This window comes from Diaporthe amygdali (assembly GCF_026229845.1).
Source record: "Diaporthe amygdali strain CAA958 chromosome Unknown NODE_4_length_2575358_cov_65_588622, whole genome shotgun sequence".
NCBI lineage: Eukaryota > Fungi > Ascomycota > Sordariomycetes > Diaporthales > Diaporthaceae > Diaporthe > Diaporthe amygdali.
This window is the reverse complement of record NW_026517024.1, coordinates 395,808-420,455: the sequence shown is the minus strand read 5'-3', so window position 1 is coordinate 420,455 and position 24,648 is coordinate 395,808. Positions and strand designations below refer to the sequence as shown.

Genomic DNA, 24,648 nt, shown 5'->3' with positions numbered 1-24,648 from the left:
CACGAGCTCTTCACACTCCTCCGTGCTGAAGCCCAATCCTGATGCAAATTTCTCTAAGAGTATGAGCTGAAGAGCCGGCTTGAGACGTCAAGCAGATGAAAGGTTACCTGGGGCACCTTGAGGTGGGAGGTGGGAGGTTGGAGAAGCTGAGAAGAGATCTGAAGCTCCTCGTCCCAAAAGCACCTGGACACACCCATCAAAGGTCCCTTCCAACCATTGGTTCCAGATATCGCACCCGGCTGTCAGACACCCAGCAGGCGGCAGCAGGAGAAACCGGCTCGTTGCTCGCTGCGGCCCTTGCGCGCATCTGTCACCAGCGCATCTCCAATGACGTCGGTGTGCTTGGAGCTACGGTTGCTCTTAACCCGTTTGCCTCAAGTGTCCAGATCGTAATCTAAAATAATTGTTCTTATATTCAGCGATTGTGCAGTAGGATATTCATTCTCAAACACACTGATTCGCTGCGCCTGGTGTTTCGATCAAATGTTAGGATGTCAGGATGTCCATTTCAGGGTCAGCAAGATGCTTGCAGTCCCAGTCAAACGTCCAAGCTAGACACAAGCAATATCAGCTGGCAGTGCTGGCTTCATGTGGAGAGGAAAAGCATCAAGAGGACAATGAAAAGGATCAATATCATCCTGCGGGTACTGGTTCCGAAACACAGTCTTCAGTAAAGAGACCATGCCTGCTCTATGCTCAACAAGTCAATTGTCTTAGTCTGACCCGCTATTAGCCATGCAGACGGGAGCACACGGCCCCACCACCCCGCCATTCAGCGGACATCAAGGTGGTGCCAAGGGCCGACCTGCGACTCACAGAAATCTAGGCCCTTTCAGGACTGAGTGACCAACGCCGACTCATACCATCGCAAGCCGACAGACACATACTTATCTACCAGAACTGGCCCGCCCCACGACACATCTTGCAGCTTCATAACCATTTCAAATTCCACCACTCAACAAGTCAAATATGGCAACAGGCATAATGGCTCCCCCATCGACGAACACCACACAGGCAAATTCAGGCCCGTTCGTCTCGAAATGGGCATCTCGGTACCGCGGGGTAAGTCATGAGAGTCGAAGAAAACCCCAGGATCCTCACCACGACAAACGGACGAACTGACCATGAAATGAACCTGCCCACCAGGCTGCAGTAGAGGACCTGCAACCACCCGCGGCCCTCTCGCTCACACCCTCCGACCCCATCTCTCTCGCCCTCGAAGCCGCCTTTGAGCGGGACTACACGCACCTGACGATCGTGGACAGCGAGACGCGGAGCCTGATGGGCTACATCTCGATCCCGAACCTTCAGTCACTGCTCGACGGCGGCAAGGTGGCGGCCGAGGACCCCATCAGCGCCGCCATGACGCGGTTCCAGCGCCGCGGCAGGAAGTACAAGGTCATCACGATGGACACACCGCTCGAGGAGCTCGAGGCCTTCTTCGAGGGCGCTCAGACGGCTGGCCAGAAGCAGGAGTTCGCCGTCATCACTGACGACAACAGGCGCTTCGTGCTCGGCGTCGCCACTAGGGATGACCTCGAGCAGTTCGTCAAGAGGAGGCCGGCGTAGGCTGCCTGCGTCCTGCCGCGGAAGCGAGCGCTGCCTGCTGGGCTGAACTGCGACAGTGGGCGGCATATGAGGGCCGGGGGATGACGGGACAGCAGAGTCTGGCAAGGTCTACGGAGGACAGGGTGAGGAGTCTCACCCAGGCCAGGCATGTGACGTAATGACCGAGCAAAAGGGAAGAGACGCAAAGGAAAAGATACCCTGATAGAGCCGAGAAAAGGTCGAGTCTCAAAACAACGGGGCGAATGCATATTCATCTATGGGCGTTCGTGGCATGGGTATCTTTTCTTAGAATTGGGCATTCACAAACGGCGTCCCTTCAACAGGAACAGGAACCAGGGCAGGGGCAGGAGGTGCGCATGCTGCCTAGGTAGACTAACAATATCACTGATCAATCCGTCCCACGTCCAGGGTTTTTGATAAATATTGAGGGCCTTGTCAGAATTGGCAGCAAGCAACTGATGTATACGCACGTTTTTGACAGTCCACGAACTTATGGGGTTTCATGGCTGACGTTCGTCCTGTGGCCCCTTGCACTGGCCTGCTCATGACCAGAGAAGCCAACAAGACCATGTATTACACACAATAAGTGCCCAGGTCGGCAACCAATAAATGAATTATACGTATCTCTTGTATGGCCACTCTATTTCACTTACTATGAGTGATCGAATTAGGGATAAGAGTGGCTTGCGGTGGAGATTGACTGCTGAGAGAGGCGACGCACATTGAGTGGGGCACACGGGGCATAACCAGAACATTCAGTTAATAGCATTTAGAAAAGTGTGTGCCATCCTCAACGAACAATTGAGGTATCGAACAGTCCTAGCACATTTAAAAGCGACCTGAAAGCGACCTGGCAAGCCCAGACTCATGATTCTAAGCAGCCCCATGATCTAGCACAAGGAAATGCGCGCCCGTGTACTCTAGCCACGTCTCTCCTGCCATCTAAGGCTCCTCCGAGTAAAAGTCGTAGACGAGCCTCATCTCGACCCGCTCGTCGCCCTTGGCCACGACGATGTTGCGCGCGTACCTCCGCTCGCCGTTGACCTCCTGGAAGCCCCAGACCTGCCAGGCGGTCCAGCCGCGGTCGAGGCTCTCGACGTAGCCGACGACGAACTCGGCCTGGGCGTCCTCCCAGCCCTTCTTGAGGAACTCGTCCTTGCCGTCGGCGATGCCGTCCTTGGACGCGACCCAGCCCGTGCGGCCCTTGACGTTGCCGAACAGCCAGTCGCTGTGCTCGCGGAAGCTGTTGTCCAGCGTGCGGTTCTCCGTGTTGCCCTTGACGCCGCCCGTCGCCGTCTGCTGGATGTCGACGTGCGTCACCCCGGCCTCGTCCACGTACTCCTTGATGTGCAGCGTCACCGTCGCCAGGCCGATGGCCTTGCGGGTCAGCCAGCCCACGCCCTGCAGCGCCAGGGCTGGGTCGGCCGAGTCGGACAAGGACTTGTTCTGGTAGCGGGGTTAGTTTTCGGCTCATTAATTTTGGGAGGGGTCAGTGTGGCACAATCCCGGGCCCATTGTCCTGCCATGCCTCACGGATATTGGCACTTACCATGACCCAGGTGCCATCTAGGTTTCGAAGGGTCTTTTCTGCTGGGGCAGCCATTATGGTTGGTCTTGTCTTGGTCTGAGTTCTAAGATGTCTTGTATGAGATAGTGATAAGGAGTTTCTATGAAGGTGGTGGTGGCGGTGGAGTTGTTGTCGACGGCGGATGGAGCCTTGTTTCTAATAAGAGCGCTACTCTGTTCGAGGGACAGTGTTTCAGCGTTGGGACGGAAAACGGAGGTGTGCAACAGGAAGGCAAACAGGTAATGTTCTGTAGGTAATTTTCCAAAGCGAAGGAGAGTGTCCTTTTCAGTAAAGTTATTCAAACAGGATTCGAGGGCGTGCAAGGGTTCGGGAGCTCTGTCACAAGAAGGCAAAAGAGGACCTGCATGACAAGCGGCCGAGGCTTTTTGGGGTTGGCTGGTCGAGGCATCGCGCCTGACGGTGGCTCTTGGATGGAACCTTGCTCGGGAAAGCGACAGGCTAGGTCTACTGTAATTGCCCAGCATGCCCCCATTGGGGAACATCTCATGTCACTCGCAACTCATCGACCACTCGCCCAGCAATTGGGCCTCGGGAGCTCTCCTAAAGGGGCAACAAGCTTCGCTCCAGGAGGGTTGTCAGCCAGCAGGTGGGCACCTCCAAGGCTGCCGATCTGGGATTGTAACCAAGACTTAGACATGGACTAAGAAGTCGCCTCTTAAAGTAAGCCATGGCGGCGAACCGACCCGGCCACGAGAAATCTGTCCTGGACATAAAAGTTGCTGGGTCCAACCTTGAAGACAGTTCAACGGTCCCGAGGTCCTCTTTTCCTCATCTTTCGCCTTCTTCCGCTTCTTGATCGTGCTTGCAATGGAAGGTCTTCGAGGGCCCACCTAAGAGAAAAAAGGAACTCGAAGAAGCACTCGACACTGCCCACGTCATTGTATACATGACATCCCTCTTGTCCCAGGGGTCTCACTCCCCCACCATAAAAGTACGGTACCAAATTCTGCTACTCAGCAGCAAGCAGCCTCGGAGACCTGCAAAGAGATTCCCACTACACACACTTATCGAGGATCGAGGGCGCCACCGCCGCCTTGCAGGGATCGAGGGGCTCTCACCTCGATCGGTCCGCCCCCACCCACCAGGCCTGCCTGTCCGGCCTGCAGGCTTAACTACTGCATGGTTCCTAAATTCTTCCCCCGGACGGTGGATTCCTCCCGCGCCGTGTCCAAACCTTGTCCCAGCACCGGCCAGCGACAACCGACAGGATGGCTGCCCCGATGGCTCGGTTCTGACAGCTTCCCTCGGGCAGCTTGGCATCATACGATGGGGCCTCTTCCTGTATGCCTCACTGCTGTGCTCTCAAAGGTCTGTGATCAAGCTCATCAACAACCCAATCACCTGCATGCCCTGATATCATCAAGATGGTGCCAGGTCCGGGCCTGTCTCGGAGGTCGTATGCGATGGGATCGATATGGGTAGATCTAGACGTTCCAGAAGGGCCGCCCTAGATATACTTTTCCTGCGGAGTCCATGCGAGAGGCTGGGCCTGGAAGACGCACATGGGCAGACAGACTGTGTTGCCATTTGCCCAACAACTCATACATACATACAGCCAGCCGGCCCGCCAGCCCTGCCAGCCCTGCCTACGCGCCCTGCCCGGACATAACCTAACTGTGATACACGAGAAGGCACGCAGTAGCATTGCATGCCAGATAACCAATCGGAGGATTTAAGCCGGCCAGTCAAAGATCATCCAAGACATGAAGGAAACGTGACAGAAGACCGCGCGGCAGATGCGGGCCCGTTGACCAAACTCGTTGTAGAAGTCGCTATGCATGTGTGTGTGATTTGTAGTATATATTTGGTCTGTATTACCCCCGCTGTTCGACCTCGAGCCGTGGACGCTTACTCACCCGTCTGCTTTTTTCCCTCGCTTTTGTTTGCTGGCTGGAATTAAATCTTCGTCGCAAGCCAGGGACCGAGTCCACGCCGCTGCTCGTGTCCCACTTCCCACGCCCTCCGCTTCTGTACGAGTCTTGTGTGATCGAACACATAGAATATGGCCCAAGTGAGCAGAGCAGGAGACCACAAAGGAAACCGGATATCCTAATGTTACATATATAGGCTAGGAAAAAATTGCGTTGTGATGTTGCGGATGGGACAGGCCGCCCCAACTAGGCTGACGGTGTTCAACGGTGGGTGAGACAATATATCCAATTTTTTCAGGATGGTTTTGACCGTGGCCTGCTGGTCCCTCGCTCCGTTCGTGGCGTCATGGCTGGAAAGAGGCAGTCCCGTCGGCATTTTCTTTTCCCGTGGATACGCCCCCTTTTGGGCCGAAAGAGCATCCTCGACCACACGGGTCCTACATCGTTCTCCTTGTCAAGCTGTTGCTTTATTCCTTATGGTGTCTTTTTGAGGGTTTCTCGCTACGGCCACCATTTCATCTTCTTATAACTCTCAATAACCTCTTCCAGGAGTTCTCGGTCGACCTTCGGTTTTTGGTACTCAAAGCCCAGCACCTTCTCCAGCCTGCTGCCGTCCATGCTCAGGTCTGTGTCCTTGAGCAGCTCCTTCTCCATGTATGGCGTCAGCGGCCCCGGCCTTGTGATGCCGGCGGCTTCAAGAAGGTCCGCCCAGGGGCCGAGCAGCTCGTCGTTAACGTCTTCGACCACAGAATCCATGTTGAGCTTGGCGAAGCTGCTGATCAGCGTTCCCTGGAAGCCTGTCTTGATGCCAAAAATCGCGCCGATCAGCTCAGCCATCTTGCCCTGCGTCGTTGTGCCCTTGTCTACGACGTTGAAAATCGGTACTGGCCCTCCCATGGTCTTGTCGTCCCAGTTGTTCTTGCCGGCCGCATACCAAGTTGCTACAGACCAAAGCGCACGCACGACGTCATCGATGTGTACCGTGTTTGTCCGGAGGTCCTTGGTCCAGAGGAATTTCATCTCCTCGTTTTGAGCTTTGTAGACGCGCGCCATGCAAAGCGCTGTCGCGACCCATTGGGAGGCGTACGGTCCGTAGACGTGGGCGAGACGGATAATGGCGAGGTTCAGACTGGAAAGAGGCGCGCTTGATTAGTTGGATGTTCCAGATGCCCACCACGATGGGACCTGTGCTTGCTCACCCTGGTATCTTTGCTAACTGCTCCTCAGCCTGCAGCTTAAACGTCGCGATCTTGCTCCAAGGTTTTAACTTGTCGGTCTCTTTGCTCAGCGCAGAATCTGACTTGTAAACCATGCCCGTGCTCAGTTCGATGAAGGCTTTCACTCCTCGTTTGGCCGCCTCCTTGCCGACGGCCAGCGACAGACCCAGCGAGCGCAGCTTGTACACCTCATCCTCCTGTGAATACCGGGTCTCGCCGCCGCAGTTGAATACGTAGTCGAATTCTTTGCCGTCTTTTCGGTCGAATATCCGGGCTAGCGCCTCTGTAATTGGGATGGATCCTGTCAGACACGTTGCCTTTTGGAACGATAGAAAGGGGGTTTAGGTTAGGAGAAGCGGTGGCTCACGTTCTCTACTGGCGTCGGCCTGCAAAAACTTGTCGCCAGCGCAGGCCTCGTCAAACTCGGGTGCCAGCCACGCCAGCTGCGGCAGGACCTTGTCGACGACGCGAACTTCAGAGGCCAGGTCGTTCTTGTGGATGTAGAGGGCCAGGAAGCGTCCAATATATCCCAGCCCTCCAATGATCAACACCGAGGGCTTCTCCGCCATCATGGACCGATGCGTGGGAAAAGGGGGCACAGAAGGGGGCGGCGGTGGCGGCGCAAGGACTCTCGCTACGAGTCACACCCAGCAAAGCAATGACGCTCGGTTCAGGTGTTTTGTTGCAGAGCGTGAGGGATGTTGTAGGTTGATTGAGGGAGGGGTGGCTCAAATTCCGTATGCCTGTGCCCTGGGCGGGGCTCTCGTCCCAATCGATGTAACTCTTGGAAGGGGGCTTCAACGAACGGTTGGCCCGGGACGACTCGACGGAAACTGGGATAGACTCGTTGTCTTTGAGGGGAGTCGGGAGGGCGCTGGCCAATGTCGAGCACAAGGTATATAGCTGATGAGGTTTTCCTCGAGAGAAATGCTCAGTTGCAGATGAGGATGCGTGGTTTGTGAGTGCTCTCAAGGGGTGGGGGGGAGACAAGTCGACTCAAGAGGAGGGAGCCGTGGGAAAATTGGTTGGTCGTCAGCAGCCGAGCAGCTGCAAAATACGCGAGATTAAAGCTATCATGGGAGCAGCGAAAACACGGTCGTTACGATCCAGGTCGAGCTGGGGGGGTTTTGTTCAGTCAGGTCCTGCTGGGGTTGGAAGAGTGGATGGGTGGGTTCTGGGGCAGGCAATCTTGAGGTTCCAATGGACGGGTGGATGGACGGCTGTCCAGGTGCCAGGATGGATGGCACCTGGGATGGACGATCGCTCGCTTCGTCGAGAAACTTAAGCCAACTGCAGGAAGCCAAAGCCAGCCCGACTTCGGAAAGACGCCGGCTGCTCGATGTGGTCCTGGAGCGAGCCTAACGAAGGGGAGGGGCTAACAATCTGATCTGGGGGGGGGGGGGGGCAGACGAACGGTCAGGATCAGGACGAACTGAGGCTGCAAGATGTCGTCTGATCGATGCTACCCTCTTCAATCGTGGACGGGCAGCCAACTGGGATGGACGATGTCCCCAAGATGAAAGACAGCGGGCGGGTGTTAAGTGGATCGGACCGGACCATCCACTTCTGAGTCGGTCGGGAAGGGAAGACTGGCCCTTCTTCAACTTTTCCTGTCTGTCGGCCTGGAACCCCTACTTGGACTCGGGCAGGGTCCTTGTATCAGCGGCGGGCCAGGCGGGTGACGTGGGTTGAAATTGAACTTGTCTAAGTAGACTACTGTAGGTAACAGTAAGGTAGGCAGGTAGTTTGGCACTCTTTGGGTAACATGTCAAGTCAGTTGAGCATAATTGCGGTCGACCAAGGACCAGGGACTTTACCAGACATCCCATGTACCTTCTACCACAGTACCTAGGTCGACTACCTACCTACCTCCCTAATCTACCAACCTGCCTACCACCTGTGTACCAAGGCAGGTGGGTACTTGCACCGCACTGTCGTCGCTGGGCACGCGCTGTAGGGCAGACATGGCCAACATCTTTTTTCACTTCCTCTCCCACTCCCACTCCCGCTCCCACTCCTCCTCCTCCTGCTCTCTCTCATATCTCAGGTCTCACATCACCACCATTTCGGATCGCTCGCAGGATAGGGCAAGGCAGCGCAAGGCAGCGCAGCGCAGGGTAGGCGCAGGGCATAGTTGCACGCCCAGCTGCATGCGGACGGACGGACAAGCCAGGCCAGGCCTCCTGATTCCTGATGCATGAGCCGGGGCTCGCTGGCTCGCTGGCTCAGTAACGAGGCAGATCTCTTCTTCAGGATTGCTCGTCTACGACGCCACCGAAATCTCCCTCTTCCAGTCACAAGGGCCGTATCTCAATGTTTCTCGGCTGCCATAGTATCTGTGACACAATGGGGTTCTGTGAGCTCTCCTCCCCTCGGGCACTTCTCCCTGTCGAGGGCCCTCGTCGCATATGAGATGTGACAGAAACGACCGCTCCAGGGGATGACATGCATGTCGTTGGAAGTGCACTGCTGTATGACAAATTACCAGACGCGTGCCGTCTGTACCACCGCAGCCTACTTGAAGGCTCATGCAGGTTGGAGCTGGAGCTGGAACTGGAGCTGAATCTTGGAACTTTGGGGCAGCAGCCATTGACCTTCTCGGCGCAGTCTGGAGATGATCGATGATCTGGCACAACCACAAACCCCTTACATGAGAATGTCGCTCTGTGGCACGAAGCACTCGGGGTTCCAGTGCAGGACAGACTTGAGACAGCCATGCCGATGCATCGTAACAGGGAGCCGCACAAAGACCCTGCTCTGCTACCTGAATACGGCACTCACCATGCTTATAATCTCTCTAACACTCTCAATCGCTCACACACGGACACAGACACACATTCACACACACACACAAACGCACACACATACACGCACACACACTTCCACCGAACGACGGGAGGCGGGACACGAGATGACAACCATTTGGACATATGCGCTTGTCTCACGAACAGCAGATCGCCCGCCCTACCACAATCTCCACGCGCAGTATCATCAGGGCGCACTGTCAATTCACGACTGTTGGCCCGCGGCGTTCCCGTCCATGATTTCCTCTAGTTTCAGGCCTGCATAGGAGCATGCGTTAGTGAGGGGAGTTTTTGGGGCCCCGGGAACAACACTACTGAGTGCCCTCCGTCGAAGGGCGGGAGAACGCGGCAGAACGATGCCCAGGTGTGTGGGCCCCAGAGGGGGGAAAGCTTCGGCCTCCTCCGCCGTAATTCTTTGCCTGTTACAGAGGTGCCCAGTACTTCGACAGGTCATGCTTCTAGAAAACTTCGATGAAACTACCCGAAACGGAAAGCCCGGTGTCAAGTATTCTTTGCAGACATTTCCCTTTGACAACGTCACGTCACCCCGTACATCAAGATTCGCGAGACTGCAAGATGTGGGTGACAAGGGGGACACGGTTGAGAAGACCAATGCCACGCCCGCTATATGGATCAGATGGCGTTGAAAACCTTCGCACACGCCGTGCCACCGCTACCGCGGCCACAAGACATGGTGAGATTCTCTCGCGAAGGGTCCGGTCCTCAACGCCCCTTTCTCATCTCGCAGACGGAACACGATCGCCTGCTGATCGAGCGTCACCGAAACTTTGAAGTTTGAAGCCTAGCATGCCCACACGCGAGTGAGTGACCCTAGATGGGGTCATCAGACTCTCGTGCAAATTTCTCGCTGCAGGAGTTGTCTATCGTCCAATTTCCCCTGCAGAAAGTCTGCAGTAGAAGCCTCCATTGAACTCCAGAAAATGGGGGCCCCGGATCCGACTAGTCTGGAGGACACCCTTCCCACCACAAACAACATTTCCAAGACCTCTCGGCTCTGGGAGAACCAGCCAAATCCCTCTCTGATTCCAATCCTCCTTCCTGTCTTGTCAAACGCGGTGCTCCGGCTGAAATCTTTGCAGCCCCTCATCCCTTTCCTCCCCACCGGGAGGCTGGCACACGAGGTGAGGTAGTGACGACGTGTACAGGCTCGATTGGGATCAAATCTCCCCTGGTCATAGGACTCTCCGAACGTACACTATATTGCGCCAGTAATATTCGGGCTACTATGGCGATCCAGCCCGATGGCCGCATCGCGGGCCGCTTGAACACCGCTCGTAAACCAGCCTGAAGGAGGAGGTCAAACTCGCGGCCACAGAGAACCAAGCGCTCACCCAGACGGGCTCACCGAGAGAGGAGTAATGCTTGCGTGCCGCGAGACAACCTCCGTCTCGTCGCTCGGCCTTCCCACCGCACCGGGAACCCCAATTAGCCTTTTGGCCGTCGTCATCCTCAGATGATACCGGCCTTAGCGAAAAAAGAGACGTGTGAATCCAAAAAACCCAGCCCTGCGTGGCTTGAAGCGAGCGAGTCCTGCACCTGCTGTACCTGACGGCGTCAAGGGGCCGCCCCTACCCCCAGGACCAGAGTGTTGGGATAAGCCTGTCTCGGTCGATCGTTCATCGTGCAGAAGTGCAAAGTCTCTTTTTCCCATGCCCAGCCTCTCAGGGGGCCCTGCTGGCAACTACAGCGGGTGGGGATGGCACACACGAACACAAGAAATGATTAGGCCTCATTCGAGGGTTGCGAACACGATGCGCATGTCTGAACTGCCTGCAGAAGCTGGTCACGTTGTCGGCTTTCCGAAAACACGCGACGGGAGTTTAACCCCTTAGCTAAGTACTTGTCTTCCCTATGAGGATAGTCTGGCCTTCGCTTCAGGGAGTCTCTCCTGTCTCTGCCGGGACATCAGACTCTGAACCGAACAAAAACCGAATTCCCTTCCTGGAGCCCTACCAGGTCTCGCCATAGATGTGGACCCGGTTGTCCATAGACATAGGACTGGATAGTTCAGAGACATAATGCGACCCGGTCCTCGCCGCAATGCTCATTGCAGGGACCGACAAGCGACAATTACCGCGACAGAGGACGTCCGGAACGTAACGGAGCGAACCTAGGACTTCCGAGCTCCCTGCCGACAAAAGTATTTCCGTGGGTGGTGACGGTGTGTTGTTTGCCAGAGCCAACCCTAAGGCGCGAAACAAGCCGGCTCCTCGGAAAACCGTGCCGGCGAACGCAGTGCTTGGGGGCGTGCAGTGTCACAGCGGCCGGAGCCGAGCCTAGATGTCTACAGTACGGCATGTCAAGTTCATTGCCTTACCGCCAAGCTCGACCGATGTGCATTACATGCAGAGAGTATGAGGAAAAAAGTCTAAAGGGATTGCATCTGACAGCGGCGGATGGGCTTTCCCAATGAGGCAAATCCGCACGCCCATCGGGCCTAGCGACTGTACATGTGTTGTGTGTTGGTGTGTATGCAAGTCATTCCGCCACCGGCGATCCTACAGAGCAAGAGCGCCTTTCCCCTCTCATTCACGCTCCCCTGCCGGCTTCCGCCATGGATGGCGGAAGAAAACTTCCTCGTTAATTAACCGAGATCCGTCGTGCTCAAATCGGATGTGCCAGGCACGAAACCGCGTAGGACGTGATGTCCCTGTTACCTTGACATAAGGCGTATGGGAACGCGAGGGCGGGAGATTATACTTCTCGAAACAACACGTTACACGAAAACGCCGTCTCATGGTCTATCGTTCATCTCCGTGTAATGAGAGCATGACGCATGTGTCGTATCCTCCATGTCCGGCAGGGATAGTGTCAACTCCTGCAATCAAGACCCGCGTGTGTGTCATGAGCCTGCCACTTCACCCGTCACGGCACGCAGCCGGCCTGTCCAGTTACGGATATGGGGCATTGGTCCCCTCACCGCCGCATGCTGCCAATGATCTCCCTCTGCGCGTCCCTGTCCCTCTGGCCCTCGCTCAGGCTGCCCGCCGATCTCAGGTCGCCCACGACGTCCTTGGCCTTGCCGAAGTACACCTCCTGCAGAAGGTTGCGCATCTTGAGCTCCATGTCCTCGACCAGGCGGCCGATGTTGGCGATGTGGCTCTCGTCGGTCTCCACGGGCAGCTCCTGCTCGATCTGCCGTGTCATGTTGCCGCTGAGGTCCATCTCGCCTAGCGTGACGTTCGCGTTGGCGGCCAGGCTGAGCATCACCGTCGAGGTCATCCGGTAGCTTGTTGTGCGGCCTCGCTCGGAAGCCTCGAAGACATGGATCGAGTCCCAGACACCGCTGCTGCTGCCGCCAGACGGGGAGGCTGGGCGAAGGTGAGACACGTTAGTTCAGCTGCGAGAGCAATTGTATAGGCAGGGAGAGACACTGAATCTTGGGAGAAACGCGCTGATGAGCGAGAGACGCCCTCGCTTATAGCCGATTTCCCCTCGCTCCTTTAGGCCAACTCCCCGAGGGCACAGGGACAAGACTCACACTTCTTCAGCAACACCACGCCGGCAAATCCGTCGTCCAAATTCCACAGGTAGACACTCGACACGCCACCCTCGTAGTACAGCTCGCGGTAGATGTCAAAGGCCTCGTTCGCCTTGATCTCCATCTTCCTGACACGCTCGCCCGGCACGGCGCCCTCGCCCGCGCCGTCGTTGCCGCCAGCACCTACGCCGCCGGGCCCGGCCTCGTCCAGCGGCGGGTCGAACTGGTTGGACCACGGCGACCGGTATGAGTCGCCATCGCGGTTGTAGTCACAGAGCAGGTAGTCGCGGCCGGACTGCTTGCAGCGCTTGACGACGAGAGGCTGGTCCACGGATGACAGAAGGTCCTCTGTCAGGTCTGGTGCGAGGCGGATGATGTAGTCAAGGTTGCGTTGGGTGTACTTGGGGTTGAGGCGGCGTAGGAGGTCGCTGGAGCATGACATCCAAGATTTAGCATTTGGCAGTCAGGGGCCATAGGCAGAGAGGCACGGGCACAGGAGCTTGGCTGTTGGCCTCTCAGGGGGTTTGGGTGGATTGGACTCACAGGGCCGAGTCGAATGGATCTGCCGAGGACATGTTGAGCTTGGCTGGGCTTCACAGGGTTGCCGGAAGCCTAAATTGATGTGAAGGATTGACGTGTAGATGATCCCGGACTGGTTGATAGTTCGCAGGTGGATGTACAGACGAGGTCGGGCCGCTGAGGTGGATGTTGGTGGTACTGGAGGTTGTTAGCTACACCGACGTTATGGGTGCCCCTCAAGCTGCCCCTCCAATCCCTGGGGGTCCCCGACCCCCCTGTCGTTGCTTGCGGCTGCCAATCTTGAGCCGCTTCCCCAGATTCTGTTAGACTGCTACCTCGCATCTTGCCACAGCAGATCTCGTCCTTGTGGAACACTGCGGCCCTTGATGCTGCTTCTGCTGCTTCTGCTGCTTCTGCGGCGGCACAAGTTGGATACGATAGTTTCTGCCCCTTCTGGTCATTGGTAGCCTGTCTATCATGCCCATCAGGGGGGACCACGTGGGTATAAACAAGTGACACGGGGCAGAGACAATCCCGACAGATCGTCTCCTCTCATGCCGTGTTAACCAATATCAGTCGCGAGTTCAAGGCCCTAGGTAGATATTGAGTCTGAATCTTTGATTAGCGCATGGCAGGTCAACACATTGCCAGCATTTAGAGCTTCAAAATAGGATTTCCCCCGCCAGTATTCCCTGCTTTCTTGTGAGGAATGGTTTGTTTGCGACAGCGCCTGGACCAGGCAGCGGCACCCAAGGACTGCGGCTAGCTGCGGGTAAAGCCCTAACAAGCGGACCTTTTGGACGACTGGGTCCTGAGACGAGGGACCTGCCCGTCTGAGGCACTCTCGCGAGGCAACTATAGCACCGTCCGCGAGCTAAAACCAACATTTGTCGGGCAGGCACAGCGGGATTGCTGGCTTATGTTACGTGGTGAAGGCCGGGAGACGTCGATAATAAATGCATCGTCTTTCCCTCTCTGCAAAGACTGCAGCTCGTAGACTCGTCTCGAGACCAATTGCGCCCAAGACACCCGCACTTGCCTACCCCAGAGCCTCACGTGTCTCCTCGTTTGTCTTCACAGACCCAACCCGACGATACCTCACCATGGATGCCAAGGAGCTCTCCAACTACCTGGCCGACTCGCCTCCGAGCGTCGTGCGCCTGGAGATCGCCAAACACTTTGACGCCCTGACCGACAAGCAGAAGCGATATGCCCACTACATCAGCAAGTGAGTTGCTTATCCGACACTCACTTCAGTACCTCAACGCCCTCCGGCTGGGTCGTGGGTCGTCTTCCTGTAGCATAATCTCCCATGGGATCTCCTCTGGAAAGCGTGCTTCATTCCCATATCTCTCATCATCTATTGCTCTTCTCTTGATGGCATTCCTCGACTTGCTAACACTCAGACCAGGGCTTCTTTTGCTGGCCAGCGCATCACCCTCAGACAGGTGTCCCCAGAATCTGAGCCCATTTTTGACTTTATCCTCTCCCTGCACAAGAGCTGCAATGGCGATTGGAAGTCACTGGGACAGAAGGCCGGCGTCACTGAGGAAGACTTGACCTTCTTTTTACACTGGGCCGCTCAGTTCCTTGGGAACAGGTAAGCGACCACATAATGCACACCCTGAAGGCCTATGGTTCGGCTATACTGACACCAGACTTCAAGTGGTAATTACAAGTCATTCGGCGATAAAAAGTTCATTCCGAGATGCAAGGAGAGCGATGTCGACAAGCTGGCTGCCACGTCACCTGAGGCTGAGAAGTTCTATAAGGCAACCAACGGTGGCATTTTCTCAGCCAGTAGTCCGGGCTTGATGCACTTGGGCTATCCGGATGATGGTCATCTGACCACCTACTACCCCGACTCCCCAGATGTCACCAAGGCGGAAGTTGCTGCAGTCGCCGACTTCATGGAGAAGAAGGGCCTTTTGCCGGAGAATACCAGGCTGAGGAAGACCAAGGATGGAGTCTTTGAAATTCTCATCGCATCAGCCCAGACCAGCATACCCGCGGAGGGAGGTGACATCGGAAAGGAGACCGATTTCAAGGTGGACGATGGCGCCTTGGCTGGAAAGACTATCAAGCTTGTTTACGGAGACCATGCCAAGGAGATGTCTATCATTGCGAAGAACATCTCCAAAGCGGCCGAAAATGCAGACAACGACATACAGCAGAAGATGCACCTCGAGTACGCCAAATCCTTCGACACTGGTTCTCTGACGGCTTTCAAGGACAGCCAGCGGTACTGGATCAGGGACAAGGGCCCCGATGTGGAGACCAACATCGGTTTCATCGAGACATACCGCGACCCAGCAGGCGTGCGTGGCGAATGGGAAGGCTTTGCCGCTATGGTCAACAAAGAGCGGACTCGTGCCTTCGGGGAGCTTGTCAGCTCGGCACCCAAATTGATCCCTCTTTTGCCTTGGAGTGCCGACTTCGAGAAGGACAAGTTCCTTGCTCCTGACTTCACATCCCTGGAGGTTTTATCTTTCGCAGGATCGGGAATACCAGCCGGTATCAACATTCCAAACTACGATGATATCAGACAATCGGAAGGATTCAAGAATGTCTCTCTCGGAAATGTTCTTGGTGCCAAAGCCCCTAACGAGAAGGTGCCTTTCATCCGAGATGAGGACCTCGAGGTGTACCAGAAATACCGCGACGCTGCTTTCGAGGTTCAGGTTGGTCTGCACGAGCTGACGGGTCACGGATGTGGCAAGCTCCTCCAAGAGACGGCCCCTGGAGTCTTCAATTTTGACAAAGAAAACCCACCTGTTAGCCCCCTCACCAACAAGCCAGTCACATCCTGGTATAAGCCCGGACAGACCTGGGGCTCTGTCTTCGGTGGTCTAGCTGGGGCCTACGAGGAATGCCGAGCTGAGCTGGTTGCCATGTACCTGAGCTGCGAATTTCCCGTGCTCAAGATCTTTGGGTTCGGCGATGGGAGTGAGAAGATGGACAGCGAGGCAGGCGATCTTCTGTATGCCTCGTACTTGTCTATGGCGCGTGCTGGTTTGGCCTCGGTCGAGTTCTGGGATCCCAAGAGCCAGAAATGGGGACAACCCCACTGCCAGGCGCGTTTTGCTATCTTGAAGAGCTTCTTGAACGCCGGTGAAGACTTTTGCAAACTGGAGTCCTCGGCCGATGATCTTTCAGACCTGAAGATCAAGCTGAACCGAGACCTGATCCTCACCAAGGGTCGCAAGGGTAAGTGAAACTTATGTCACCAAACCATGGCCCCCCTTCCTCCGCTTGTTTGCATAGTTCCAGCGCTGATAATATCATCTTTCAGCCGTGGGAGACATGTTGCAGAAGATACACATTTACAAGTCCACAGCCGATGTCGAACACGGCGCAAAGTATTTCGCCGAAGAAATGTCCGCCGTCGGCCTCGACTACTGGGGCACCAAGGTCCGCCAGGTCGTCGTGGCCAACGCGCAGCCGCGCAAGGTCTTTGTCCAGGCCAACACGTACCTCGATGAGGCGACGGGCAAGGTGGCCTGCAAGCAGTACGAGCCAACGCTGGAGGGTATAATCCAGAGTTGGGTCGAGCGCGAGGAGCAGCAATAGGGACGGAGAACGACGGCCTCAACTTTGGCAAGCGGGCCTCGACCTGTAGCCGGAATACGTGCTATGTTGTGACATGAGGAAGGGCTGGGTCGGAGGAATCTGAGCTAGATTTACAGGAGAGCCGCGGCAAATAAATGAAACATAAATCACCGAGTCCACTTATATCTGTCAAGATCACATGTCAAGTCTGCAATGCGTGACGTATAAGAAATTCGCATGCAGCAAGAAGGGCAACAGCTCGGCGCTTAGTTGTCAGTGTCACAGCTTCTGCTGTGCACGTCTTAGATTGGGGATGCATCTCGATGCTCAGCACCGTACTGGATTTACAAGCCCCCGGAGAGGAGTTTTGTCCTTCTTTTCACTTGTGCCACAACGCAGCCATACTTCTTTGGCTCTTTCTTGTCAAAATTCGTTTCATGTCCTCATTCGTGAAATTCGGCACGTGGAACCCCGAAATCTTTTGGTTGACCGGTTCTGTTTGGTTTGTGATGTTTGGTAGAATTCCCTCATTACAGACGCCGCGAACCGAAATCTTCGATGTGGAAGATGCAAGTGGCCTAGCCGTAGGTCATCCCTAAATCCGATTTCCACGAATGCCGCTTTGTAAACCCCTCCCTAAAAGCAAAGTTTCATCTTTTTCCGGAAGGTGTTCTGTGTGTCGTCGTGCGCCACGCCCCCCTCCCAACCAACAACAGCTTGACGTATCTACCACTTCATCTCGTGGGGCTTGTCGCCCTTGCGCAGGCTGAAGGAAGAGGCCAGGTAGCTCGCGAGGAACTCGACCTTCTTGATGTTGGCCAGCAGGGACTTGTCGATCGCCTTCTGGTCCGCTGCCCGGGTGGAGGAAACCTCCTTCTTCTGTAACCACAGCCCTGTTAGCTTCTGTCTCTTATATGCGCCCATTCATCACTTCTCGCTCCAAAGGAACCAGCACCAGTGACTCGGGATCGGTCGTACCTGTGGCTTCTCTCCCTGCTTGAAGAAAGCCTCCTCGCCGGCCTTCTCCTTGGACTTCTCTCCGACGAAGTACTTGGGCTGGCTGATCTCCTCGACCTTCTTCTCGTCGACTCCGGCCAGGTCAACCTTCTGGGATGTGGCGATGACGTATCGGGAGTTGACCCTGCGCAGAGGGACACCGTTGATCTTGAAGGGACCGGTAACGAGGAGGACACCCTGGTCGAGGTTCTTCAGGAGGACGACACGCTTGCCGCGGAAGCGGCCAGCCAGGAGGATCAGAATGGTACCGGGCTGGAGGGACTTGCGAGGTGCCCAAGCGCGGACGGCCTTGCGGACCTGTGATGATGCCAATGTTAGCTCCTACGCCGGGTGATTTGTTTACGACATCCACATGAATCAAGCCCCGGATATCCCGCCCTTCCTGTCGCGTTGACTTGCGCATCGATTTGCCGTGATTTTGATGGTGTCGCCGGGGATCGAGTTTTCGGTAGCACTGTCGTCGATGCCGCTGCTCTTCTTGTCGTATTTGTTGTCGTCGAGCAATATGGCCCTCATTGCGCATCTTCCTCGTCTCCACCAAATCCCTTTATGCCACCAACATCTCTCGCGTCCGTATACTCCAGGCTCCTCAACGATTGGGGCAATCTCATCTCAAGGAATTCGCAAACGTACCTTGCGAGGCTGGGCATCGGCCTCAGCAGGGTACCACTTCTGGGCCTTCTCGGAGTGGTGAGGCACCGTTCGGGTGGACTTGCCGAACTTCTTGGACTCAACCTTCGCCGACATTTTGAATTGATGGGGGGTTTTGAAGGCGAGAAGGAAAGAAAACGAAAGGTGGTGCTGTCGTCGTCGTCGTCTTGGGAAGTGTTGCTGGGGGGCGGGTCGGGTTCGCGATAAGCCAGAAAATCCAGAAAACCACTTGGTGCGGAACTGGGGTGACTGCCCACTAACAATTTCTGGCGACGGAATAAGTAGGGCTCCGATTTTCGAGCAGGAGCGACCCCAGCGTGTTGCCGGCTTCCCTCTCTGGGTGGGGCGAGCTGTGGAGGACGGCTGGCAGTTTTTGGAACAGCTGGCACCAGCTGGCATCAGAGCAGCGGGTCCCTTCCCCAAGGTACCTGAACTTCACCCCCTGTCAGCAACACGTCAGGGACCGCAGCCTTCCCGCCTGCTGCTTGGTTGGAGCTCCATCCGAGCTGCCTGTCAAGACGAATTCACGATCATCACATTCTCGACCTCAACCTCCTCCCATCAACGGCACCGAACACGGGATAATCTTCAGTCCGCCTTTGTTGAACGATCCGATTCCACACTTATCCTCCTTCTTGAGCAGTCAGCCAGCCATGTCTGTGCGGCCAATAATCACCTTCAAGGCCGGCATTTGCGAGGTCGACGTTAGTCCCCCTAACTGTACATGTAATCCGCATGCGCGCACTGAGTGGCTGACACACAAAGCAGCAATCCAGCAAGCCATACAAGGTGAAGCCATCACCACGGACCGGCTACATCTACCTTTATCAAGCTTCCGACGATGGTAGGCAACGACTCCCTCACCAGCATGCCACCACCTTCCCCTCATGACCTGGGCCCTAACCTCCGTTCGCAGACCTCCTTCACTTCTGCTGGCGCGAGCGCAGCGTCCCCGCCGACCAGCCTGAACTCGACCTCACCATGATCCCCGGCGACGGCACCTTTGTACCCGTCGAACCCCCCGCCAACACCCCCTCCGCCAAGACCCAGGGCCGCATCTTCGTCCTCAAGTTCGAGTCCTCCTCCACAAGACACCTCTTCTGGCTACAGTCACACCCCCAGAGCAGCAGTGGCGACGCTACGTGGCTCTCCCCACGCGACCGCAAGATCGGCGAGACTGTGAACAACTTGCTGCAGGGCGACGAGGTCGACGTCAACGCGGAGCTCGCCTCGGTGCGGAATGGAGGTGGCTCCGGCGGCCGGGACAGGGACGGCGACGAGTCCATGGAGGATTCTCAGGGCCAGGGCGGTGAGCACCATGAGCCTGGAAGCGGTGGCGCTGGTGCGGATGCCACAGGCGGTGATGTTCGGGACGAGGGCGAGGAGGCGCGAGAGGGTGGCGCTGATGGCGCAAGAGCGTAGGTTCCTTCTCCCCTGTCGTTGTTCCGTATCACAAGCCGACTTCAGATCCATGGGTCCTGCAAGCCAAATTGTTGGCATTGTGCCATGAAAGGGCGTCTTTTGGGGTCATAATACCAAAGAAGCCTTTTGGGCATGGGCATTTGAAGCGTGAGCCGCAAGGCCAACAAAAGTTTACGATATCAAGATGTACTCATAGACATGACTTGCACGGGGAAAGAATTGATACTATGGATCTAGACCCCGACCGTTTTACTTGCTCGCTCGCACTCTCCATGCCTTCCAAGTGAACCATCCGCTAACAGGTCGACAGAGCGAGCAACGTGGCCCCCGACGCGGCGGCGGCAGTGCGGAACTTCCTCGCCTCCCTCCAGGGCGGCCAGGGCGGCGTCCCGGGCGGGCAGCAATCAGCAGAGGGCAAGGCGTACCCGCTCCTGAGCGACCTGCTGGAGGCGCCGACGACGGTGCCTATGGTGCGGACGGCGGAGGAGAGCTACGTCGACAGTCTGCTGTACTTCCTGCCGCCGGTGGTGCTGGTGCTGGCGCAGCAGGGGGCGGACGGCCCCGGGGACGAGGTGGAGAACGAGCCGGGCGCGGATTCGGCAGCGGCGGCTATCGCGACCATGAGCCTGGGCCAGAAGAAGGCGCTGCTCGAGAAGGTGCTGCGGTCGCCGCAGTTCCACCAGTCGCTGACCAGCCTGACCATGGCGCTGCGCGACGGCGGGCTGCCGTCCATCTCGGAGGCGCTGGGCGTCCGGGTCCAGAACGGGGGCTACATGCGCGGCGGGAGCATGCCACTCGGTGGCGGGGAGGCTGTGGAGGCGTTTGTGGAGGGCGTGAAGAAGAGTGTTCAGAATCCGTGATTCATCCAGTGGACGGCACTCTGGGGTTCGAGGACCACCTGTACATGGGCATGCGGAGATAGCTCAAGCGCCACTGCTGCTTTGCCTCATGTCTTGCTCATAGAACATGTCGGCATGGGGAGTTTTGACAATAGAAGCAAGATAGAGAGCTGCATAATCACAAAGTGCAACTCATTGCATCACAATCGAAGGTTCTGAGTCACCAGGGCCATATCATGAGCATGACGTGCCGTCGATCGTTCGGTGAACATGCCAACGACATGATCTCCGACAGCCGTAAAAAGACCAACATATCAGTAACTCCTACGGGCGTGCTGTCGTCGTCCGGAGCGCTCGCCATACCTTTGAATGAAAGGCACGTTACAGCGGATGATTCCGGGTGTTTGTGGGCAGGCAATCAGTCGACAGCCGCGCAAGGCGTGTACGCAGGTCAGTCTCTGCCTGCCTTCGCCTTCGCCGTCGTCTTGGCGTACCTCACACACCCTTCTGCCGACCTCGTGAGGACGAGACGCTAGAGCGGCGGTGGCTGCACTGGCACCAGGTCAAGACTTTTTCTATTCGTGCGATGCGTCTCGAAGCTTTTGTGCGGGTGTGGGATGCGATGGGATGCACGAAATGTTGCTTGCCGAAGTCGCCCAGAGCCCTGCCGCCCACGAGACTGGACGGACGAGCGTGACACATTGCGGCTTGCCTTCTCGTTTATCATTGAATACGTCGAAGGCACAGCATCGCAGCCCCAGCCGAACAGCCCTATGGCCTGCCTGATTATGCTGCTTCCACAATAAGGCTGGCCATGGTCGATTGGCATCACGGTGCTTCCTCGGCCCTCCTCATTGAAGATGCTGTAGGGCCATGCAAGGTGGTTGGTAGAGCAGGTTGAAGCAATGCGTCATGCTCTGTATGTGGTGTGGAGGCACGGCATACGACGAAGGTGGGCTGCGAGCGTACAGTGCAAGAGGTCGACCACATTACTGTGAGCGGCGGCGACAGCCGACCCCGACTCCAATGACGATCTGCGGGGGTGTACGGGGTCGCTTATTCCTGAGCCAGACAGAGCGAGATAATTCTTTTAATGAGACGCAAGGGGGCCGAGCTTCTGGCATTTGCTGGAGAAGCCAAGCATACAGCGGACAGTAAACCGGCGATCCTGGCTTCAATGGGCAGAGACAAAATGACCGTGGTGTTCGAGAAGCTTTGATGGTGCGGGATATCGTTAAAGGCTGACATGGCTGCACGGAGCTTCCAGGTTTGAGCCCAAGCTTGATACCGTCGGGTCGGTTTTTTTTTACCCCACACACAGACTACTGGTAGGTTGTGTGTTAGCAGGCGCCTGCTATGGACAGGATAGTTGCCACAGTATGCGTAGGGCTTATTAGAGCACAGAATAAGCAAGAAGCAGGCTTGTCCCAGAAGTTGGTGAAGACATCTGTCCCTTCTGGATGCGGCTTCATCGTGTGGCGCATGTCACGGTACACTGTATACCACATCCCCTGCCTCGAACAACGAACCGACTCTTGTATGAGCGAAATAGGATGGTTCGGAGCACGCAGAGCTGGCGAGTCTCGGGCCGTGAGATGGCAGCACCTGGCAGAAGAAAAACGTTGTTGGGCCGATGCACCAGAGAGGGTTGGCCTGTCGGAGCAATGTAACGTCGTCGACGATCCAGGCGCGGGATACAGATGGTGCGTCCCACCAGATCGGGACGGTCACCATGGGACACCACCTATAGTCGAGAAAGAGACTGAGCGAGTCCAGGCGGGGCCAGGTAGTCACCCGCAGGGTAAAGGAGTGAGGAGTGAGCGAGTGCCTACTGTCGAAGAGCAGTGGTTGCGGAGGTCACGAGGTCTCGAGGTCTTTTTGCTAGCGGCGGATGGCTGTGACGTCCGAGAGTCGCTGATGAAACAGATTCGCTGGCTGACTCGAACCGGTCGTCCGTTCTTCAACGTTCAGCGTGGTAGTGCCCAGCCGCATCTTGACACGCAGGTTCGGTTGAATCGCATCGTGTGACCCCTCTTGATGATGATGAGAATGTCAAAACGAGCAACGCGGCATGTTCTGGAACCTAGACCTGGACCTGGACCTGGACCTGGAATCTGTTGTGCGCCCTGGCGCGTGGAAAAAGTCAATGGCTGCATTCCTGTAGTCTCCAGCGGCCAGTAGGGGGTCTGGAAACCCGGGACAGGCCATGTGGCTTTGGGTGTGTCGACACGGTGCGTGTCTGCAACTGATGTACCTCCCGATGGATTCCCTGACCGTCCCATACCACACAGTGTATGACCACCTATTTTCTGATTGGGCCCGGCTGTCTGGCAGAGAGGGGAAACGGCGAGCGACCCCCCCTCCAATGACCGCAGCAACCACGCGCTTGATCTGCAGCTGCAGCACCCCTGCCCTGTCTTCTAGTTCTGCTTGAGCGGATGTCGCTCGCTGTCTGTCCAAGGATTGGTCTAGGGGTCGGCTTTTGGCTTTGGGTTGAACCTGGCACATGGAAGGCTTCTATCGCGGCATCTGTACGACCTGCTTCCTCGAGACACTCAACCCTACGACTGCGACACGGGGGACTTTGCCGCCTCAGCAGAGTTGCAGTAGGAAGCATCTGCACCTGCACCTGCACCTGCACCTGCACCTCACAGCGCCTATCACACTGATCCCACGCCGACTCTGGAGCCAACGGCGGATCAATCAATCGCTCCCTTCTTTTGAGCCCGGCTAGGTTATTACTAGCTTCTCCCTTAGGGCCCTACAATGGTGGTGCAGTGGACAGGCCCACGGAGTTCGCGACATCTCCCTACCGAAGCGTGTGTACGGGTTAGTCTAGTGTACTTAGCACGCCTAGGTACTGCGTGGTAGAGTCCAGGTCGAGGTCGAGGTCCAGACCATCTCGACATTGATGATGATGATTATTATGCTCGAATACAGTGACATGGCTTCCAAAGCTCCTCCAACACCGCCACATTGGAGGAAACATCTGCAAGTTGGTCGTCTGGTCTGGTCTGGTGTCTGGTCGTTTGACGTGTGGCCACTTCCTGGGGTTCTTCTGCTCGTTGCAACCTCCGGATATTCATAGCCTGCCCACCCACGCTCGACGATCCTTCATGCCCGTCAAGCCGAGTCAAGCCAGGTCGACTCGAGACGATAGTGTGAAAAATGCCTCGCCACACAGTATGCCCGCCTGTCACCCACTGCCTCTGGCAGTCGGGCAGTCGGGCAGTCTACGTACACAGCACCTAGTCCACTGTACTGGATCTTGTATCTGCAGTCAATTCAAGCTACTCCACAGACAAGCCAGCCCCCCTGCCCAGTCACTCCAATTTGGCGGATGAACCGATCCCCAAGGCCATGGCTGCCATGGGGAAATAGGCAAACTGCCCCGGACTTGCAGCATTAGTAACCACTTGTAATGATTCCTTCCGCCGCGCCTTCGCATATTCCCTCGACTGTTTGACTGGCTACGACAAACTGCTCATTAGTCTACCTGCCCTCCTGTTGCTGCTGCTGCTACTGCGACTGCTACTGCTACTGCTACTGCTACTGCGGCTGCTCCTACTCCTGCGCCTGCTGCTGCCCTCCTTACCACCGCAGATCACCTCGCTTACTCGCTCAACCAGGTAGCTTGCCCTCGTGCTGCTCATATTGTCGCTTCATTTGCGACCTCTTTGGCGAACCAATTCGTCCTTCCAACGCCCTCGCCCATGCCCTCGCCCTCGCCCTCGCCCTCGCCCAACTTACACGACGAACCCACCTCCCGAGATAAATAGAGAAACACGCCCGCCCGCCTGCCCGCCGTGCTGCGTTGCATGGGAAGCTCGACGCACATCCGCGCCGCACGATTGCATACCTCACTGTCACACACCCGCCACTACGGCCAGCCCGGTCAGAATACCTCGCCTCGAGAGCTGACCTGATTCGAGCGGGCAAAGTCCCAGGACTGTTGCGCACATCCCGAATGTTGGACCTTCGACCTCGCCCATCTACCTGAACTCCTGGGTTCGGCCGGTCAACCGGTTCGACGTACCCTTCTCCTCCCCCGCGCATTCTTCGCTCGCTCAGGCCACCAACACATTCGCTGCTACACTATC

General features: G+C 56.5%; 8 protein-coding genes across 8 annotated transcripts; 4 read left to right on the top strand and 4 right to left on the bottom strand.

Annotated features, from left to right (window-relative positions):
* Nucleotides 1-969: 969 nt before the first annotated feature.
* J7T55_008305 (cystathionine beta-synthase) lies at nucleotides 970-1,569 on the top strand (the record flags this gene model as incomplete). Its single annotated transcript, XM_053138609.1, has 2 exons — nucleotides 970-1,062; nucleotides 1,147-1,569. The coding sequence occupies 2 exons, from the start codon at nucleotides 970-972 to the stop codon at nucleotides 1,567-1,569; spliced, it is 516 nt and encodes a 171-aa protein (XP_052997582.1).
* A 942-nt stretch (nucleotides 1,570-2,511) lies between these two features.
* On the bottom strand, nucleotides 2,512-3,172 carry J7T55_008304 (uncharacterized protein; the record flags this gene model as incomplete). Its single annotated transcript, XM_053138608.1, has 2 exons — nucleotides 2,512-3,015; nucleotides 3,119-3,172. The coding sequence occupies 2 exons, from the start codon at nucleotides 3,170-3,172 to the stop codon at nucleotides 2,512-2,514; spliced, it is 558 nt and encodes a 185-aa protein (XP_052997581.1).
* A 2,357-nt stretch (nucleotides 3,173-5,529) lies between these two features.
* Nucleotides 5,530-6,814, bottom strand: J7T55_008303 (nad dependent epimerase dehydratase; the record flags this gene model as incomplete). The annotated part of the gene is made up of 3 exons (XM_053138606.1): nucleotides 5,530-6,157; nucleotides 6,228-6,528; nucleotides 6,613-6,814. 3 exons carry the CDS (start codon nucleotides 6,812-6,814, stop codon nucleotides 5,530-5,532), a joined length of 1,131 nt encoding a protein of 376 aa, XP_052997580.1.
* A 3,176-nt stretch (nucleotides 6,815-9,990) lies between these two features.
* J7T55_008302 (uncharacterized protein) lies at nucleotides 9,991-10,200 on the top strand (the record flags this gene model as incomplete). Its single annotated transcript, XM_053138605.1, has 1 exon — nucleotides 9,991-10,200. The coding sequence occupies one exon, from the start codon at nucleotides 9,991-9,993 to the stop codon at nucleotides 10,198-10,200; it is 210 nt and encodes a 69-aa protein (XP_052997579.1).
* Nucleotides 10,201-11,986: 1,786 nt separating this feature from the next.
* Nucleotides 11,987-13,126, bottom strand: J7T55_008301 (F-actin-capping protein subunit beta; the record flags this gene model as incomplete). The annotated part of the gene is made up of 3 exons (XM_053138604.1): nucleotides 11,987-12,381; nucleotides 12,552-12,979; nucleotides 13,095-13,126. The coding sequence occupies 3 exons, from the start codon at nucleotides 13,124-13,126 to the stop codon at nucleotides 11,987-11,989; spliced, it is 855 nt and encodes a 284-aa protein (XP_052997578.1).
* Nucleotides 13,127-14,173: 1,047 nt separating this feature from the next.
* On the top strand, nucleotides 14,174-16,640 carry J7T55_008300 (dipeptidyl-peptidase 3; the record flags this gene model as incomplete). The annotated part of the gene is made up of 4 exons (XM_053138603.1): nucleotides 14,174-14,298; nucleotides 14,482-14,670; nucleotides 14,737-16,277; nucleotides 16,363-16,640. 4 exons carry the CDS (start codon nucleotides 14,174-14,176, stop codon nucleotides 16,638-16,640), a joined length of 2,133 nt encoding a protein of 710 aa, XP_052997577.1.
* A 705-nt stretch (nucleotides 16,641-17,345) lies between these two features.
* J7T55_008299 (60s ribosomal protein l6) lies at nucleotides 17,346-18,383 on the bottom strand (the record flags this gene model as incomplete). The annotated part of the gene is made up of 3 exons (XM_053138602.1): nucleotides 17,346-17,498; nucleotides 17,598-17,933; nucleotides 18,270-18,383. 3 exons carry the CDS (start codon nucleotides 18,381-18,383, stop codon nucleotides 17,346-17,348), a joined length of 603 nt encoding a protein of 200 aa, XP_052997576.1.
* A 557-nt stretch (nucleotides 18,384-18,940) lies between these two features.
* On the top strand, nucleotides 18,941-20,569 carry J7T55_008298 (uncharacterized protein; the record flags this gene model as incomplete). The annotated part of the gene is made up of 4 exons (XM_053138601.1): nucleotides 18,941-18,991; nucleotides 19,056-19,131; nucleotides 19,204-19,705; nucleotides 20,020-20,569. The coding sequence occupies 4 exons, from the start codon at nucleotides 18,941-18,943 to the stop codon at nucleotides 20,567-20,569; spliced, it is 1,179 nt and encodes a 392-aa protein (XP_052997575.1).
* Between the last annotated feature and the right edge of the window lie 4,079 nt (nucleotides 20,570-24,648).